This window comes from Oncorhynchus masou, unplaced genomic scaffold, assembly GCF_036934945.1.
Source record: "Oncorhynchus masou masou isolate Uvic2021 unplaced genomic scaffold, UVic_Omas_1.1 unplaced_scaffold_1089, whole genome shotgun sequence".
Taxonomy (NCBI): domain Eukaryota; kingdom Metazoa; phylum Chordata; class Actinopteri; order Salmoniformes; family Salmonidae; genus Oncorhynchus; species Oncorhynchus masou.
In genome coordinates this window covers 156156-177500 of record NW_027000607.1, presented here as the reverse complement: position 1 = coordinate 177500, position 21345 = coordinate 156156, and the positions used below count along the sequence as shown (strand labels likewise).

General features: G+C 42.2%; 1 protein-coding gene and 1 pseudogene across 1 annotated transcript in view; both read left to right on the top strand.

Moving 5' to 3' along the window:
- Positions 1–3592, top strand: part of LOC135529090 (myeloid-associated differentiation marker-like) — a 4220-nt gene extending 628 nt beyond the window's left edge. The window contains exons 1-2 of the mRNA XM_064957995.1: positions 1–66; positions 1075–3592. The exon at positions 1–66 is cut by the window's left edge and continues 628 nt beyond it. Coding sequence (XP_064814067.1) covers positions 1–66; positions 1075–1662 — 654 coding nt within the window. The 3' untranslated portion in view covers positions 1663–3592. The remainder of the gene's footprint in view (positions 67–1074) is intronic.
- A 467-nt stretch (positions 3593–4059) lies between these two features.
- On the top strand, positions 4060–9016 carry LOC135529089 (myeloid-associated differentiation marker homolog; annotated as a pseudogene).
- The last annotated feature ends 12329 nt before the right edge of the window (positions 9017–21345 follow it).

Below are 21345 nucleotides of genomic sequence, written 5' to 3'. Positions count from 1 at the left end.
CATGCCCGGGTGCCCATCTCCTGGGACGACTTCACCACCGCCTTTGCCATGCTGTCCACGCTCATGGTGGGTAACGTCCACGGCGTCTTTTGTCTTTGGGTTAGACTATAAGGGGTAGAATCCAGATAACATACCTACATATTAGTGTCAATGTGTGACAGTTACATTTGAGACAATATAAGCATTGAAAACTAGAGTAGAGATGGATGTGTGTAGTTTACTTTTGTGTAATTGTAAATCAATTAAAAGGCGATTTTTGGGAAATGACACATCAATCTTCCCTGCCATAGACTAGACTTCTGTTGGAGGAGGTGTACTTGTACATCACACTGCTTCATACTTCAGAAACAGGAATTAGGTTCCTGTTCTGGCCCAGATTACTTACTTTTTTATAAATATATTTTGCCCTTATATAGTGAGTATCAGCCCTGGACCTTGATCAGACAGTTGTTGTTATCATACGGTACATGAACAAAGTGGTTAAATGAAACATGCAATATTTTAGTACCACTTAGAGTTGTTGGTTGATCCAATAATGGCAACTATCGCTAGTCGTGTGCGTACATTTACTCTCACACTAATTGCGAATGAACTTATACTGAGACATAGACGCCAGCAGATACTGATTACTGTAGTAATAGTCATTTCTAATTGCTAGTTCCACTGAACTAGAACAAGTTATTGATCAAAGTGATGATCTCATCTTCAGTATGTCACAACAGCAAGGCAGCTAATCTATCTTTTTCTCTAGTGTAGTCCATATATCACCTCTAGTCAGATCAGTGAGAAAATTGGCTAAATGCAATTAAAGGAAAGGCTTTAACCATTAATAAGGTGTGCGTTGGACTTCCTGTAGCTTTGCCAATATTTTGGAATGGTTTATTGAGTAGGAGCTACATTGGTAGTAGATTAAGTAGAAGTATCAGGTGATACGCATAGAACTTTGACAACTTTAATGAGTCAATTAAGTCCACTGACATTCCATGTTATTGTCTTCAAACTCTGATGTTGTTTATTAAATTCCATTGCTGTTATTCATCCACCATCATCATCTATTGTCTTGGGCTTTAACAGGTGCTGGCTGCCTCCATCATCTACCCCACCTTCTTCACGTGTGTCTCCTGCGGGAAGCAGATTGCCGCCACCGTCATTTCCTGTCTGGCCTTCCTCTTGTACGGCACGGAGGTGGGCCTGATCCGGGCCAAACCCGGCGAGATCAGCGGCTTTCTCTCCACCATCCCGGGCCTCCTCAAGGTCCTCGAGGCCTTCGTGGCCTGCATCATCTTCATCTCTCTGGACCATGGCTCCTACTCGCGGTTCCCAGGGCTCCAGTGGTGCGTGGCGGTCTATTCGCTATGTTTCATCTTTGCCCTCATCATCATCCTCTTTACTATCTGCCGCCTGCTGTCGCTCTTCCCGTTCCCGTTCGACAAGGTGCTGACGGGCTACAACGTGCTGGCCGTGCTGATGTACATGACGTGCGTGGTGATATGGCCTCTTTATAGCTTCCAGAACAACCACAGCAGACCCAGCGGGTGTGGCCGCAACTGCTACTGGGATAACCAGGTTGTAGTGGCGTTCATGACCTGTTTCAACCTTGTGGTTTACATTGTGGACACGGTCTACTCTTTCAGGCTGGTGTTCTTCGTCACCCCGGCTTAAGACAAAGGTCAAAGGTCACCCACCTTACCCAACCTGAGAACTGGCCCCGAAACACAGTGCCGGATCTTAAACAATAGACTGAACTTTGCTTTTGTATAAATACAGCAAACTGTAACCATGCTGTTTTTTTGGAACACTAATTCGTATTGGGAGAATGTCTCTGTATGGTGGATAATAATTCACAATTCACAAACCATGAGGTGGATAAGAATGTTCTGAATGCTTGGATCCGTACGTAGATTCAATGTATATTTTGTCTTCCCGTTTTTAAAATACAGAAGGAACTATGCAGTGCGCCCTACGCAGTCCACATGGGCTGTAATCAAAGTGAATAGAAAGATCAAAGAGCTGTTCTTGATATGTTCATTTTATTCTCATATTCTGTTCTCCATTTCATCTCTGTCTCTCTGGCCTTGATTCAATCAGTTCAGCGTTAACCCCGATAACCCACAACTGCATAGCAGATCATTGGTTTTACTGATTTGACAGCTCCAACGATGTTACATCTTTGTCATGGCCCAAATAAAAACAGATCTGCTATGCAGTTGTCGGCTATCACATCTCTCTCTCTCTCTCTCTCTCTCTCTCTGTCTACTGTACCTACTCTAATCCTAACAAACATGCAATCCAGACAGATATGACAGAATTCAGCTCAAACATGAATCTGAATAAGTAAAACATAACTATTGACATTTAGCTGACGTGACCAAATTGTTTTAATAATGTTATATAACAATAAAATAAAGAAAACATTTGCTTAACACCTATTCTCTTTCTACAACACTGTTAAAGGACATTCAGCAACGCTCCCTCCCTCTCTCTATTTGCTAGGGTATGTCTGCTATGAGAGGCCTATTGGATGAAATGGCATGGGATGTCGAGGTCCAGCCCAGGGCTTTGCTTTCATGTCTCTTTCTGTGTTTGCTGAGTGCGGCGGGGAATCCGACAGCGAGGCAAGTCTCAATCACACTCCGCTCCGTCCCACCTGGATGACATCACTCTCTTACACAGGCAGCATCTGAATCCCTCACGGACCGTGGCTTACCACAGATTCGATTTGATAGGGAACATTGGGCCATTCTGAGGCTGCTAAACTAATTATAATTTCTAAAAAGACAGCAGAATAATTGTGGTTGGTGATCTGTTTATGGTAATGATGTCAAGGTCTCTCATGCCCACACTTTGCTTTGTGATACATATGGCAGGGGTTATTCCTTTCTTCATGAGAGAAATTAAGTTAAGTGACGAATGAAGAATCATTGTCCCAAAACAGAAGCCAACAGAATGATGGAGGTTCCTGATCTGATTATGGAAATGAAGTCAAGGTCTTTTATGGCCACATCTTTTCTTCTGTCTTGCAACCTTTGACAGGGATTATTGATTTGTTCAAAAGAGAAATGAAGTTATGTTGCTGCTGTCTCCTTGGCACAGATCAAGAGGGAGGTAAAAGTGAAAAATGGATGAGGCAGATATAGAGAGAGGGAGAAGTGAGAGTGGGAGAGAAAGAGAGAGAAATAGAGAAAGAGAAGAGGGAGAGTGAGATAGAAGGAGAAGTATATAGAGAGAGGAGAAGGAGGAAGAATATGAGGGTATATAACAGTGAGAGGGAGTTAGGCAATGCACTGACAATATTTAAAGGGATCCTTCAGCTGAGACAGCTGCTGCTGTTGACATAACCATGCATTCTCCATAGACAAACATTGGCAGTAGAGTCATTTTTCATTATTATGTTAAACTGCCCTAGTGGCACCAGTGAATCCAAATGCAATACATTTTGTAAATGATTCCAAAAATCTAGAGTGTTACATTCAAAGTTGGTATGGTACACTCTGAACTGGGTCAGTAGTATGCATATAAGTAAGTAAGCATTTCAGGTCTACACTTGTTGTATTCGGCTCATGTGACAAATAAAGTTTGATTTGATATCATATTATCTTTATCAACCAGAACATTATTCGATTTCCATTTTCAGTGGAAACAGAATAGTTCCTCTACAAATCCTTTGCCTACCACTCCCCCTTCCCCCATCTCTTTCTCTCCCTTTCTCAAGAACATGGATGAGGATATTAGTCAATAGCCATCAAGTGTCAAAAAAGAGCTTAAGTCAAGTTAGGAACATTAAACTGAACAAATGTGAGATCACTTCAAAAGCCAAGGGTTCCCTGGTTGGGGGATGTGCACTTGGACCAGAGCTGGGTGCAAATAGTATCAGACATCTTTCAAATGCTGTAGTTGTGCTTGATTGAGCTTACCTGACACAATGGATCCAATAGAATAGTCTCAAAGGTGCAAACTCCACTGTCTTTCCAAGTAGACTCAATCAAATGCTCAAAGTATTTTAAAGATTTCAAATCTTACTTGAACCCAGGTCTGATATGGTCCCACTCCCAGGGATTGGGTCAGTGTTGAAGTTTACCTTTGACAGAGACCAGAGTCCATCATGTGTGGCGTGGGCGAGCCAGATAAGACTGGACCGGCTTCCAATGAGTGCCTTGAGTCTGGGTCGTAAAACGTGCAATTAAGCCAAAAGAAGGCAGGATACACGATAGAAATAGAATGAGCAGAACGGGCTTGGAACCTCTAAACTCATGGGTGCACTCGCAAAGGCTGCCTGGTATTGTGATGCAATTATTTCCAAGGTAATTATTTCCAAGAATGTTTATTGAAATGTTTTTTAATTTAACCTTTATTTAACTAGGCAAGTCAGTTAAGAACAAATTCACAATGACGGCCTAGGAACAGTGGGTTAACTGCCTTGTTCAGGGGCAGAACAACAGATTTTTACCTTGTCACCTCGGGAATTTGATCTACCAACCTATCGGTTATAGGATTAGCATTGAAAACATGACCAGCGGCTGTAGACAACTTTAAAAATGGTTAAATGAATAAAATGACAGTAAAACAGTTAATCTATTTGTTTGCTGAGTAATAGTCTGAAATTCACCTCCGTTTTATTTATTTTCCCCTTTGATGGTGAACTTTCTGTACTGCTACCATTCTCTCCCCAGTCATTTTCATTCAGGCGCTGGTGCAATGAATTTGTTTATTTTAGAATGCTTTTGCATTTAATTATTAAGCTATCCTAACCTCTGTTATCTTCAACCTAGCCTATGGGTACACTCGCAATGGCTGCAATCATTGACATGAAGGAGGAGGCCCGTTCTATTCACTCTATTTCTATGGGCTTACACACCATCATAAACACAGGAGTTTGGCTTGACACAGGCATGCTCTGGTCTCCACAACATGGGGAAGGAGACTTGGATAAGGCAGGAATGAGAGAAGGTCTTACCTCCCTTGGAATTGTAGTGCTTTACTGGAAGGTCCTTAGTCGGCAGGGGGATGCACAGAGAGACAAAGACGGTAGGAGAGGGAGGAGGAGTGGAGATGTCAATGTGACACAGCGGAGAAAAGAAAGTGACACAGCAGAAAATTACTGGATGAGCTTCCATGAAGAGGAGAATGTAAGTCTTTAAGAGGCAACAGGAAATGAACACAGTTCATTGAATCAGTGATTCATTCAAATGTGAAATATGTGCATTTGGTAAAAGAGAGCAAAGGAGAGAGACAGAAAGAAGAACATTAGCCAGAAGAAAGAGAGAGGAAAACAAAAAGTCAAGGAACCCTTGGTGAGTGAACAGTCACCCAGTCCCTAGATAGATCCTTCAACAGTATCTCAACATGGTGAACGTGGACCTGAGGTCTCTCACCCTGCCGGTGGGCATCATCCGTATGTTGGAGGTGGTCCTCACCTGTATCTCCTTCAGTCTGGTGGCCTCGGCAGGCCATGTGTTCTCCACACACTGGGACTGGTGCATGTTCACCTGGTGCTTCTGCTGCTTCTTCTCCCTCTTCATCCTCATCATGGAGTTCACCCGCTTCAGCGCCAAGGTGGGGGATGTTTACTGTCTGGATTTGATGGAATAGATTGGTGGGAGGGGAATTTGTGGCTCACGTGTATCGTAGCTTATGTGTATCTGTCTTATATATTTCAAATGTCTATTTCTATTGTAAAGCAGTAGTAGCAGTTGCATGTTTTTCAGGAAAACATATTTTTCAGGAAAACTTTTGGCCCTAGACCTTTCCTCACATCTCCCCTCCTCCTCATCTCAAGGTGCCCATCTCCTGGGATGACTTCACCACGTCCTTCGCCGTGCTGGCCGCACTAATGTGTTTCACCTCCTCCATCATCTACCCTACCTTCTTCACCTGCCCCACCTGCTACCGCCAGATTGCCGCCACCGTCAGCTCCCTACTCTGTCTCGGAGTGTATGTCGGCGAGGTGGTGTTGGCCCGCCTCCGGCCCGGTGGTGAGATCAGTGGCTTCCTGTCCACTGTCCCGGGCCTCCTCAAGATCCTGGAGACTCTGCTGGCCTGTATTATCTTTACGTCGCTGGATCCGGCAAGGTTTTTGTTTCATCCGGGACTGCAGTGGTGCGTGGCGGTTTATTCCCTCTGCTTCATCTTCGCACTCGTCATCATCTTCCTCACCGTCGGTCAGCTGCTGTCGCTCTTCCCCTTCTCGTTTGACAAACTGCTCACGGTCTATAACATTCTGGCCACCATGATGTACATGACTGCCACGGTCATCTGGCCGCTGTATAGTTTCGAGAACAACCCCCGGCCCGTTCCGTGTTCCCCTGTCCCTGGGACAATCTGGTTGTGGTGACGTTCATGACCGTGATCAACCTGGTGATCTATATTTTGGATACGATCTACTCGATAAAGGTGGTCTTCTTCACATTGGATGAGGAATAGGCCACATTCTCAGGAACCTTCACTCCCACTTTTCCAGAACCGGTCAATGACTGACACACTATCATATTGCATGGAGAAAATACTGTTTACTGAATAAGAAACTCCAGCACGTTGGTAATCTTGATTCTCCACATATGGTTGAAAAGATCCATTTCATTTCTAGAGAATGAAGAGTTTATTTTCAAATCAATGACTGAGAGCTTGGAAGAAGAACAATTGCAGAACGTTGGCAGAACATTTGCTGATGTCTTTTGCTTCAGACATGTGGAAGATATGTAGTTATTCCTATAACACTGTAAATCAACTATTATTGCAGATGAGGATTCTACAGGCAAGGACACACAGTTTATCACTTGTAGCTATTAAAGTGTGCAGTGGGAAGCTGAGTTAATGATTGATCGTGTCGATTTCGTAGAAATAAAAAATACAGATTTTTGGATTCTGATGCAAATACAATATGAATGTCTAATCTGGCAACATGGTATGTATAACCATTCCTTTGGGCCAAAGGCACTAGCAGCAATATAGATTCTGGCAATTGCAAAGGATTTGTGATCTTATATTCATGTTGACCACTTCTTTCTTGGTTGTTCGACATGTTCTCTTGTTGTACTGCTAGTTGGCTCACTAACTGCCAGATGGTTGATGACCTGCTGAAGTGCTATGTGGACTGCACACTAAAAACAAACGGTTCTACAGTATATAGAGTCAAATAACAGTTATTTGGCTCATAACGATAGTGTATCCTATTTTGGTACTATATAGATCCCTTTTTTGAAGGTTCTATAAAGAACCATGTTCACAAGGTTATAAATGGAACTATTATGGTGCTATAAAGAAACCTTTCCTAAGGTTTTAAAAATAACTTTTTTTAAAGTTCTACATAGCACCAAAAGGGATTCCGCTATCATTACAACATTTTTTGGTGCTATGAAGAACCCTTTTTAATGGTTATTTATAGAGCCTTTATGGAGAATGGTTATATTAAATTAAGAACCTTTCTCAATCTCAAAGGTTCTACAAAGAACCCTTTGAAAAACCAGAGAGAGATATTTATTCTGGTTAGACATCTACTGTTAAAATTCCATAGGTGTTGTTGAATCAGGTGTGGTAGCTCTGGAACAGCTGGGGTTCTCTGAGGAGAGAATTGAGAACTGCTGGTTTAGGTATTTTTAAAAGACTGGAGTTGGAAGGGGACTCAACTCAAGAACTGATCTTTCATTATGATGTTGACCTTTTCTTAGAAGCCCATAGAATAGGGAGAGGTAATCAGAGAAAGTTTGTGTACAGGACAGGGGACCTTCTCCATTGAAGTGTACCATCTTTCAGGTGCAGACATAGGGTGCATTCAAAATGTCCAGTAGTGCACTATATAGGGAATAGGGTGCCATTTCGGAAGCATCCATAGACACTTCATTCTGTCTGCTTTTGAATGGGCTTGACGATTATATCCTCAAATTCATGAAAACACATTCATTTAAGATATATAAAAACTGATATTCGTGTTTGTGGATTAATTTACTTCTGTTAGATGCCTTTCATTAAAACCTCTATGGGATCGGTGACCCACCCTCAGGATGGTTGAGTTAACGTGCGCTAATGTGATTAGCATGACATTGTAAGTAACAAGAACATTTCCCAGGACATAGACATATCTTATATGGGCTGAAAGCTTAAATTATTGTTAATCTAACTGCAGTGTCCAATTTACAGTAGCTATTACAGTGAAATAATACCATGCTATTGTTTGAGTGCACAGTTATGTACTTAAAATGTATCAATAAACCAGTAAGGCACATTTGGGCAGACTTGACACAACATTTTGAACAGTAATGCAATGGTTCATTGGATCAGTCTAAAACTTTGCACATACACTGCTGCCGTCTAGTGGCCAAAATCTAAAGGGTGCCTGGACTCCTAAGTGATATGATGGCCTTTCTATTGCATTTCAAAGTTGATGGGACAAAAAATAATAATTGAAAACTCATGTTTTTCTTTGTATTATCTTTTACCAGATCTAATGTGTTATATTCTCCTAAATTAATTTCACATTTCTACAAACTTCAAAGTGTTTCCTTTCAAATATGCATATCCTTGCTTCAGGTCCTGAGCTACAGGCAGTTAGATTTGGGTATGGCCTTTGTATGCAAAAATGTAAAACAATTTGCCTACAACAAACTTGCATAGCGTATAGAAATGATTGACAACCAAAATCTACGGCAACATGCTAACAATAGAGATGTGTGAATGATTAATGACACACATGAACCTTTGTTCCCTCTCAGCTCACTGTATGTTTGAACCAGAGAGTGTTGGACAAGGGCTGTGCAACTCAAACAAATGTTCAGAAAAGGGAATCGTGTCAGTTCTTGTCATTGTCTATCCGCAAGAGTCCTACTGGTTCACGTCATTCGTTACACTCCCTGGTGTGATCATGTTAATCATTACCCAAAGGTTGTGTTGATGTGGGTTGCTAGGCTGTGTTGCCATTTGTAGTTTATGACTCAATAACAATAGACCTACTGATCAACGTAACCAACTTGAAAATAGCAGAAGTGATACTGTATTTTGCTCAATAAAAAGAAGTGACAGATTTCACAGTTGTAACTTCTGTCTGCTGAAGCGTGAGCTAAATAGTGACTCAATCACACGACTGAGAATGAAAAATCAGACTCTCATTGTACTTCTGAAAAGTTTCATTAAGTTTGATGTATAAACCAGTCTGGTGCGAAGATAGATTTGGAATATATGTCATTAGAGAGAAAAGGGCTTGTCCTTGCAGCATTGTCTATTGTCAAAGAAAAAATGATTTGTCATATGCACAGGATTCAGTGAAATGTAAACAGTACAGTGAAATGCTTGCAAGCTCTCCTGTCAGCTATTGTTGTTCTTCTGAATCGACAAAGACTGAGTTTTTTTCTGTTGTTGCTGTGTTTGAGCCGCTACAGTTAGTTTACATGCAAAATATTGGGGAAGTGAGGTTTTGTGGTTTGTGCATAATGTGACTGACCGGACTCTACCTTGGATAATTTCTACAGAAGGCTACTCCGAATGACAAAGAGCAGGTAATAGTCCGAGGAAGTAAAAAGGTAGCAAAACTATGAGGTAATTAAGTTGGGACTAAAGACTTATGATTTATGGATACACTTCATTTCTCATAACTATGGACACACTTTCAAGGTGCATACTTGGACATCAGATGTGCAAACAAAGTTGAAAGTTTTTCAAAGAAAATGTTCACAGAATCCTTCTGTCTGTCTGGAAAAAGTAATTTTTTACAAATCTATTTCTTTAGAAATGCGATCAAGTTCACAATACATGACAGTCAAACAACTGTGCCTGCAGCCAAGGACCAAGGGTCAGTGGCAGCCAATAAATGATGATATCATATATAATCAGACCTGCCTGCAGGCTATTTCAAGAGAGAAATTGAAACTAAATGTGGTGCCATATTTCCTCTGGCCTCTCTTTCTCTCCTCTTTGGTCTATCCTTTCTCTCCTCTTTGGTCTGTCCTTTCTCTCCTCTTTGGTCTGTCTTCCTCTCCTCTTTGGTCTGTCCTTTCTCTCCTCTTTGGTCTGTCCTTTCTCTCCTCTTTGGTCTGTCCTTTCTCTCCTCTTTGGTCTATCCTTTCTCTCCTCTTTGGTCTGTCCTTTCTCTCCTCTTTGGTCTGTCCTTTCTCTCCTCTTTGGTCTATCCTTTCTCTCCTCTTTGGTCTGTCCTTTCTCTCCTCTTTGGTCTGTCCTTTCTCTTCTCTTCGGTCTGTCCTTTCTCTCCTCTTCGGTCTGTCCTTTCTCTCCTCTTTGGTCTATCCTTTCTCTTCTCTTCGGTCTGTCCTTTCTCTCCTCTTTGGTCTGTCCTTTCTCTCCTCTTTGGTCTATCCTTTCTCTTCTCTTCAGTCTGTCCTTTCTCTCCTCTTTGGTCTGTCCTTTCTCTCCTCTTTGGTCTGTCCTTTCTCTCCTCTTTGGTCTATCCTTTCTCTCCTCTTTGGTCTGTCCTTTCTCTCCTCTTTGGTCTATCCTTTCTCTCCTCTTTGGTCTGTCTTTCTCTCCTCTTTGGTCTGTCCTTTCTCTCCTCTTTGGTCTATCCTTTCTCTTCTCTTCGGTCTGTCCTTTCTCTCCTCTTTGGTCTGTCCTTTCTCTCCTCTTTGGTCTGTCCTTTCTCTCCTCTTTGGTCTGTCCTTTCTCTCCTCTTTGGTCTGTCCTTTCTCTCCTCTTTGGTCTGTCCTTTCTCTCCTCTTTGGTCTGTCCTTTCTCTCCTCTTTGGTCTATCCTTTCTCTTCTCTTCGGTCTGTCCTTTCTCTCCTCTTTGGTCTGTCCTTTCTCTCCTCTTTGGTCTGTCCTTTCTCTCCTCTTTGGTCTGTCCTTTCTCTCCTCTTTGGTCTGTCCTTTCTCTTCTCTTTGGTCTGTCCTTTCTCTCCTCTTTGGTCTGTCCTTTCTCTCCTCTTTGGTCTGTCCTTTCTCTCCTCTTTGGTCTGTCCTTTCTCTCCTCTTTGGTCTGTCCTTTCTCTCCTCTTTGGTCTATCCTTTCTCTTACATTTACATTACATTTAAGTCATTTAGCAGACGCTCTTATCCTTCTCTTCGGTCTGTCCTTTCTCTCCTCTTTGGTCTGTCCTTTCTCTCCTCTTTGGTCTATCCTTTCTCTTCTCTTTGGTCTATCCTTTCTCTCCTCTTTGGTCTGTCCTTTCTCTCCTCTTTGGTCTATCCTTTCTCTCCTCTTTGGTCTGTCCTTTCTCTCCTCTTTGGTCTATCCTTTCTCTTCTCTTTGGTCTATCCTTTCTCTCCTCTTTGGTCTGTCCTTTCTCTCCTCTTTGGTCTGTCATTTCACTCCTCTTTGGTTCGTCATTTCGCTCCTCTTTGGTCCTAAGCAAACTTGTCAATGGAAACTTTGATTTGTGTATACATTACACTGTGAACAGCAGCTCTGATACCTCCATGGGACCAGGTTGATGCGAATAAATCAGCTTTGTGTCAGGAATTCTCTTTGCCTGTCTGGGACGTTGGGTGTGGGGGAGGCAGGTGTGCAAAGAAAAAACCTAGTATCTCCAAAAAGTCCATTTTTTGCAGTTGTTTTCAGATCTAATACCATTGTGTCTTGGAAGTTGACACGGTGTTTCGGATGTTTTTAATTGATCCTTGAGCCATAAAACATTTTCAACATATGCATGGCAATGACTACTTTCAATTTATGTAAAATGATCCAAATTGACAAAAATGTAGATAGAAGGGTTTTCAGGGCAGCCCTTGGTGTGTAGAGATAGACTTATGCTGGGGCATTTTACATTGCTAAGGGAGTTGCCTGAAACTTTGGACACAAAGGAGGTCATAGGTTGAGAGAAAACTGACTGTCCCTTGCTGCCTGTGTGTTCTGAGTGAACCTGTCCAGCATAATCAAGGTTGGGGAGGAATGCATTACATGTAATCTGTTACATATAATCCATATGCACATACAGTGCAGGAAAGTATTCACTTTTCCACATTTTGTTACGTTACAGCCTTATTCTAAAATTGATTCAATTGTTTCCCCCTCATCAATCTACACACAATACTCCATAATGACAAAGCAAAAACAGGTAAAATATTTTTTTTGCAACATTATATATGTATAAAAAAAACGTAAATATCACTGTTATCTTAAGTATTCAGACCTTTTACTCAGTACTTTGTTGAAGCACCTTTAACAGCGATTACAGCCTCAAGGCTTTTTGGGTATGACACTACAAGCTTGGCACATCTGTATCTGGCAAGCTTCTCCCATTCTTCTCTGCAGATCCTCTTGGCTGTGTGGGTCATTGTCCTGTTGGAAGGTGAACCTTTGCCCCAGTCTGAGGTCCTGAGCGCTCTGGAGCAGGTTTTCATCCAAGGATCTCTCTGTACTTTGCTCCATTCATCTTTCCCTCGATCCTGACTATTTTCCCAGTCCCCACACCATGACGCTGCCACCACCATGCTTTACCGTAGGGATGGTGCCAGGTTTTCTCCAAGCGTGACGCTTGGCATTCAGGCCAAAGAGTTCAATCTTGGTTTCATCAGACCAGAGAATCTTGTTTCTCATCGTCTTAGAGTCCTTTAGGTGCCTTTTGGCAAACTTCAAGCGGGCTGACATTTGCCTTTTACTGAGGAGTGGCTTCCGTTTGGCCACTCTACCATTAAGGCCTCATTGGTGGAATGCTGCAGAGATGGTTGTCCTTCTGGAACGTTCTCCCATCACCACAGAGGAACTCTGGAGCTCTGTCAGAGAGACCATCGGGTTCTTGGTCACCTCCCTGACCAAGGCCCTTCTTCCCCGATTGCTCAGTTTGGCCGGGTGACCAGTTCTAGGAAGAGTTTTGGTGGTTCCAAACTTCTTCCATTTAAGAATGATGGATGCCACAGTGTTCTTGGGGACCATCAATGCTGCATAAATGTTTTCATACCCTTCCCCAGATCTCGACACAATCCTGTCTCGGAGCTCTACGAATAATTCCTTTGGCCTCACGGCTTGTGTTTTGCTCTGACATGCACAGTCAACTGTGGGACCTTATACAGACAGTGTGCCTTTCTAAATCATGTCCAATCAATTGAACTTACCACAGGTGTACCCCAATCAAGTTGTAGAAACATCTCAAGAATGATCAATGGAAACAGGATGCACCTGAGCTCAATTTCAAGTCTCATAGCAAAGGGTCTGAATGATTATGTATATAAGGTATTTCTAAAAACCTGTTTTCGTTTGCCATTATGGGTTATTGTGTGTAGATTGATGAGGAAATGTTTTTATTTAATCTATTTTAGAAAAAGGCTATAATGTAACAAAATGTGGAAAAAGTCAAAGGGTCTGAATATTTTCGGAATGCACTGTATGCACATAAAGTGAGGCAAAAGTATTTAGTCAGCCACCAATTGTGCAAGTTCTCCCACTTAAAAAGATGAGAGAGGCCTGTAATTTTCATCATATGTACACTTCAACTATGACAGACAAAATTAGAAAAAAATCCAGAAAATCACATTGTAGGATTTTTAATGAATTTATTTGCAAAGTATGGTGGAAAATAAGTATTTGGTCAATAACAAAAGTTTACCTCAATACTTTATTAAATACCCTTTGTTGGCAATGAGGTCACAAGGTTTTCACAAGGTTTTCACACACTGTTGCTGGTATTTTGGCCCATCTCTCCATGCAGATCTCCTCTAGAGCATTGATGTTTTGGGGCTGTTCCTGGGCAAACACGGACTTTCAACTCCCTCCAAAGATTTTCTATGGGGTTGAGATCTGGAGACTGGCTAGGCCACTCCAGGACCTTGAAATGCTTCTTACGGAGCCACTCCTTCGTTGCCCGGGCGGTGTGTTTGGGATCATTGTCATGCTGAAAGACCCAGCCACGTTTCATCTTCAATGCCCTTGCTGATGGAAGGAGGTTTTCACTCAATCTCACGATACATGGCCCTATTCATTCTTCCCTTTACACGGATCAGTCGTCCTGGTCCCTTTGCAGAAAAACAGCCCCAAAGTATGATGTTTCCACCCCCATGCTTCACAGTAGGTATGGTGTTCTTTGGATGCGACTCATTATTCTTTGTCCTCCAAACACGACGAGTTGAGTTTTTACCAAAAAGTTATATTTTGGTTTCAGCTGACCATATGACATTCTCCCAATCTTCTTCTGGATCATCCAAATGCTCTCCAGCAAACTTCAGACGGGCCTGGACATGTACTGGCTTAAGCAGGGGGACACGTCTGGCACTGCAGGATTTGAGTCCCTGGCAGCGTAGTGTGTTACTGATGGTAGGCTTTGTTACTTTGGTCCCAGCTCTCTGCAGGTCATTCACTAGCTCCCCCCGTGTGGTTCTGGGATTTTTGCTCATTCTTCTTGTGATCATTTTGACCCCACGGGGTGAGATCTTCCGTGGAGCCCCAGATCGAGGGAGATTATCAGTGGTCTTGTATGTCTTCCATTTCCTAATAATTGCTCCCACAGTTGATTTATTCAAACCAAGCTGCTTACCTATTGCAGATTCAGTCTTCCCAGCCTGGTGCAGGTCTACAATTTTGTTTCTGGTGTCTTTGGTCTTGGCCATAGTGGAGTTTGGAGTGTGACTGTTTGAGGCTGTGGACAGGTGTCTGTTATACTGATAACAAGTTCAAACAGGTGCCATTAATACAGGTAACGAGTGGAGGACAGAGGAGCCTCTTAAAGAAGAAGTTACAGGTCTGTGAAAGCCAGAAATCTTGCTTGTTTGTAGGTGACCAAATACTTATTTTCCACCATAATTTGCAAATAAATTCATAAAAAATCCTACAATGTGATTTTCTGGATTTTTTTTTTCTCATTTTGTCTGTCATAGTTGAAGTGTACCTATGATGAAAATTACAGGCCTCTCTCATCTTTTTAAGTGGGAGAACTTGCACAATTGGTGGCTGACTAAATACTTTTTTGCCCCACTGTATTACATGTAACCGATTACAGAAAAACTGTAACTGTAATCTGTCACGTTATCAGCTAAATTATTGTAATCAGATTACAAATACTTTTGAAAAACTAGAACTAGATTTCTTCTAGGATTACTTTAAAATTCAGAAACGATGTCTCTGAAAACATACATTATGACACCTTTCTGTTTTCTCGATGATACTCAAATCAGCATTGAAAAAAGGTGCAAAATTAAGTTTGGTTCCGCCTGAGCGAGTCTGACCACAAGTCAGAGACCACTATGATGACTCACCAAATGCATTTGATAGATTGTGGGAAAAGAACAGGAATAGGCTTTGTAGGCTACAGTCCAAGCTATGTCTTCTAATGGTGTGACTGTTGTTGTCATGCAAAGATTATACATCCAATTTGACTATAGCTCAGCTTTCAACACCATTGTGCCCACCATCACTATGCTAAGGACCCTGGGATTAAAAACCTCCCTCTGCAACTGGATCCTGGACTTCCTGACCAGCTGCCCCCAGGTGGTGAGGGTAGGCAACAAAACATCCGCCATGCTGATTCTCAAAACGGGGCTGATCGTGGACTACAGGAAGGCCCGATCCACATCGATGGGGCTGTTGTGGAGCAGGTTGTGAGCTTCAAGTTCCTCGGTGTCCACAACACTAAGGAACTATCATGGTCCACACACTTCAACACAGTCGTGAAGAGGGCACGACCACGCCTCTTCCCCCTCATAAGGCTGAAAAGATTCAGCATGGGCCCTCAGATCCTCAAAAAGTTCTATAGCTGCGCCATTGACAGCATCTCGACTGGCTGCATCACGGCTTGGTATGGCAACTGCTAGGCATCCGACCGCAAGACACTACAGAGGGTAGTGCGTAGGGCCCAGTACATCACTGGGGCCGATATCCCTGCCACCCAGGACCGCTTACCAAGCGGTGTCAGATGAAGGTCCTAAAATTGTCAAAGACTCCTGCCACCGATGTTATAGACTTTTCTCTCTGCTACTGCATGGCAAGCGGTACAATGCACCAGGTCTGGAACCAACAGGAATCCTCTGTATATAGCCAAGTTATCGTTACTCATTGTGTATTCATTCCTTGTGTTATTATTTGTACATTTTTCTACTATGTGTTTTTTCTTTCTCTCTGCATTGTTGGGAAGGACCCGTAAGTAAACATTTCACTGTTAGTCTATACCTGTGGTGTCACGTCCTGACCTTAGTTCCTTTTTTTATGTCTCTATTTTAGGTTGGTCAGGCCGTGAGTTGGGGTGGGCATTCTGTTTTATTCTATGTTTGTATTTCTATGTGTTTGGCCTAGTATGGTTCCCAATCAGAGGCAGCTGTCAATCGTTGTCTCTGATTGAGAACCATACTTAGGCAGCCTGTTTTCGCCCTTGAGTGGTGGGTAGTTGTTTTCTGTCTCTGTACCAGACAGGACTGTTTTGTTTGTGACGTTTTGTTATTTTTGTTCTAGTGTTCAGTGTAATTAAAAGATCATGAACATGTACCACGCTGCACCTTGGTCCTCTCCTTCTTCCACCTACGACAGCCGTTACATGTGGTTTACAAAGCATGTGACAAATAACATTTTATTTTATTCATTTAGCTATTTGCGCCTTAAAGATTTTGGTTGTTTTGTATGGCTGTTCACAAATGTACAGTATATGTGTATTTTAACCTAATAATGCTTGAATTGAAGCACATTAAGCTGCCTATCAATCATTGCTTTTGTGACCAGTGGACAGCCAGTGAAAACAGTGCAACAACTTCATAGTGCGGATCCCAGCCTATGGAATACAAGGTTGAGTCAATTCCTCCCTTCTAAACACCTCCATAGTATTGTGCTCCACATACTATCAGAAACAAGTTTCATTTACAAAGACCACGAGTGTGGCTTTTATTGCTCAATCTAATTAATGCTGATTCAAAAATAATGTCCCTAGGCCTAATGGACACATGCTCAAACTCACACATGCACTTTTGATAGATTTAAAGTGTCATCAACAAAAATGTAAACAACAGGCCGATAACAAATGTGGGATTCATTTTTCACAAGCAAATATAACTTTTTGGTAGTTCTCAAAGCATGCCATTCCATGAGAGTAGAATTTATTTTTCAACTCAAAGCAATTAGCCAAATCAGTCAATCAAGGGGTATTAAATAATTGTAATGACTGTAAATCTGACAGGCTTTATTTTCTATTGTAAAGATAAACCCTAATATACCCTACATAACCCGTAAGGAAAAATGCAACATCAATTTAAGTTCAGCTATGTAAACTCTAACATTGATTTATCCTGCAAAATGTTGTTCAATTCATAATATTCATGTTTCTCTTCTTCAAATATCTCTTAAGGGGAAAGTAATCTAAAAGTAACTGAAAGTAATCAGATTACATTACTGAGTTTGGGTAATCCAAAAGTTACGTTACTGATTACAATTTTGGACAGGTAACTAGTAACTGTTACGGATAACATTTATATAGTAACCTACCCAACCCTGAGCATAATCAAATAGGTGTTGACTTTACCTCCCTGGAATTATAGTGGAAGAGGCTGTGTTGGTGTTTGAGAGCCAGCTTTGCAGCAGGGAGGTGGTCTTGCTTTGCAAGAAGAATGATTTTAATCCTGTTTACATGGACACATCTGAAATCAGCCTACCTGATGGAACTTAAATAAATGCACAAAATGATTTCCAAGATGCATATTTTCAGTTTTTCTGAACTCACTTCACTCACCCATAAGAGTGGGGCTTGTGCTGCCGGAACACCACTTACGCTGTTTACATGTCCAACTAAATGGAATGACTGCTTAGAAAACCAGATATTTTAATCAGAGAATGCTTACTTTCATTTGACCTGACTATTGCCATACGCTTCCTATTGCCATAATCAGTTTCATTCAAATGTAATTATTATTGTGCCTGTAAACATGCTCATTGCTACATTATTAATGTCTCAGAGCACCATGGAATTCTAATTAGTCATGACATTTTTTTAAACAATCGGCACATCAAATCACTTGCCCTCTCGTGGATGAACGATCACTTCTGCTCCGTACTTGAAACTACCTTGGACAAATGTCCAATAATGCAGCCAGCAGCTTGCTACAAGACTGGTTGTGAGTGTTCACTCAGCCTTACCCATTCTGTGGTGATTCACCCACCAAGCCAAGAATAGTGTTTTATTCCAGCCCCGCCTGCAGGGACAGGGAGGAGGATCTATCATGGCTCCTGAGATCCTAAATTCACCACTAATGAGAGAAAGTACTTTTATAGAACTAATGACCAACAGAGGGACGAGGAGTGACTCACACTGTGCTGTATTGAGACAGACTTGTTACTGAGTTATTATTTGGTTGTGCGTTCATGGTTGCATGGTTGGGTTTTGGTCAGGACTTAATAACCGTCCTTGGATTGGTTTTGATGTGATGACTGATGGCTGGTCATGTGGTCCTTTGTGTTTTGCGAGAGAGGCAATTATTTTCTCCATCCCACCTCCATCTGTCTGGTAGTTATAAGAGGTGGTGACAGTGTGGTCTCTCACACTGTGTGTGTTCACCCATGTTTATCTGTGACTGTGTTTTTCCTGCACGCGCTTGTGTGTGCGTGTGCACAGCAGTGTGTGTGCGTGTGCACAACAGTGTGTGAGTGTGTGTGTGTGCATTTATATGATAGAAGTCAGTAATTATTGTTTATATATTGTATTATTGTTTATATATTATATATTGTTTATATATTATATTGTATATATATGACTGAAGAACAAACCTGTTATTTTCGATGGACACATAGTTCAAGTGATTATCCTAATTATTGTATAAATATATATTAAAATGTTACCGATTCCATGATTTGTATTACAATTTCAGATGACTTCACACAGTTAAGATAGAGGTCAGTTATACACATAGGTTTGCTGTACAGACGTGCTTTGTTCTAGAGGTCTGAGTGGGTCCTGCAGTCATCCCTTAACTCTGTCCTTCTGCAGGTAGTTGATGGGCTCCAGACATATCATTGCCAGCTGTCTGCTTCCCCAGGACCTACTTGTGTGCACACACACACACACACATGCACACACATACGCACATATACGCACACATACGCACACAGAGCAGTGGTTCCCAGGAAATGCTTTTCCTTAGTGACGAAGGTGAACCACAAACGCTAACATCTGTTAACATTCATCCCGGACGAGCCCCCATATGGTACGACACCAGTAACTAGCCCAATGATTTTATTTTGCTGCACTCGTCTGGGGGTCTTAGGCCTTGCTACATGGTATGTAACCTGATGTGATGTGTGCATAAATGTGTGAGGTAAGCGTATGCGACCAGGTGTTGAATGCATGTACCCAGGAGACAACAACCTTGCCTCAGGTCCAGAGCCAGCTCCTTCTTGACCTCTTGGTTGGCCAGTCCAAGTGGATTATTATTTGTTCGGATGGTGACAAAAATAAACATACACAAAGGAAAACTACAAACATGCATTCCCCATACTAAAGTCTCAAAGCCAACGAAAGGCCTTATGGCCACCAAACCAACCAGCAGCCTCATGGCCACCAAACCAACCAGCATTCTCATGGCCACCAAACCAACCAGCATCCTCATGGCCACCAAACCAGCCAGCAGCCTCATGGCCACCAAACCAGCCAGCAGCCTCATGGCCACCAAACCAGCCAGCAGCCTCATGGCCACCAAACCAACCAGCATTCTCATGGCCACCAAACCAACCAGCATCATCATGGCCACCAAACCAGCATCATCATGGCCACCAAACCAGCCAGCAGCCTCATGGCCACCAAACAAACCAGCATCATTATGGCCACCAAACAAACCAGCATCATCATGGCCACCAAACAAACCAGCATCATCATGGCCACCAAACCAACCAGCATCCTCATGGCCACCAAACAAACCAGCATCCTCATGGCCACCAAACAAACCAGCATCCTCATGGCCACCAAACAAACCAGCATCCTCATGGCCACCAAACAAACCTGCAGCCTCATGGCCACCAAACAAACCAGCATCCTCATGGCCACCAAACAAACCAGCATCCTCATGGCCACCAAACAAACCAGCAGCCTCATGGCCACCAAACAAACCTGCAGCCTCATGGCCACCAAACAAACCAGCATCCTCATGGCCACCAAACAAACCAGCATCCTCATGGCCACCAAACAAACCAGCAGCCTTATGGCCACCAAACAGACCTGCAGCCTCATGGCCACCAAACAGACCTGCAGCCTCATGGCCACCAAACAAACCAGCAGCCTTATGGCCACCAAACAGACCTGCAGCCTCATGGCCACCAAACAAACCTGCAGCCTGGGGATGCAGTGTGGAAGTGGTAGTCATGGATCTCCTAACATGAACCTTAGTTAGTATCATAACAATCAGGGACAACCAGGGCTACGGGTGAGTGTCCCTCCTCTCTTCCTCTCTCCTCTCTGTCTCTATGCATGCCACATTATGCCGGAAGATAAGTGGAGGCAAGGGACCAAAATCCAAGCTGACGCTGCTACTTCTGAAGTGTTCATTAATAATGAGAAGTCTTTTTTTGGGTAACCCCTGTCACACTAATCTTGGCACCACAAACCAAATGTCATGTGGCCAGCTAGACCACTGTCATACCCACCCAATATCAACATAAACCACTGACACATTTCAAAATGTAACTGATAATCACATTGAGTAATTATTCTAAAACAATAGATCATTATTTCCTAGATAGTTTTCCTTGAAGGCTGAAGAACAAACCTGTTATTTTCGATGGACACATAGTTCAAGGGATTATCCTAATTACGGTTCAATTACAAAGCTGTCACTCAAATGTCTAAGGATGAAGGTGCAGAACATTCTAATAGAGAATATAGGCAGTATTAATATTTTAATAATGTGTATATTCTAACCATAATTGGGTTTATAAAAAGCCTTTAGATGACTATTTAGATGACTAAGTTCATAGCTAATAGTGCTTAACTGACAGCTAATGTAATTTACATGACAGATGATGACTGATTGATTAAAATAACCAATTAATGATCAATTCATGAATTAATTTGTCTCTCCAAGAAAGGAGGAAAACACTCTGTAAAGCAGCCAGTAAAATCAAAGTAATTATCTCATTAATTCATTGTTAAGGGCTTGTCTGGGCTCTCTAATTGAATCTCCACTCTGTGAAAAGTCCATCTTTTAAATTGGAAACTTGTGAGAAGTACCACTCCACATAATGAAAACAATGAAATATGGCCTGAAGGACTACAGTAGTACCATTACTTATAAGTGATGAAAAAGGAGATCTTCAGTACCCAAGATGTACCATGGAAGAGTAAGGAAAACGAGCCTCACACGAGTGTAGCTGAAAGTCTGAACATATTGGATTCTGTATGTCTGCATGAGCCACTAGACACATCTATACACTGCAGAGACAACAGAGCCTACCACAACCAGCTACATAAAGACTATGAGGAAAGCGTTCCTTTTTCAAAACAGCCACATCCTCGC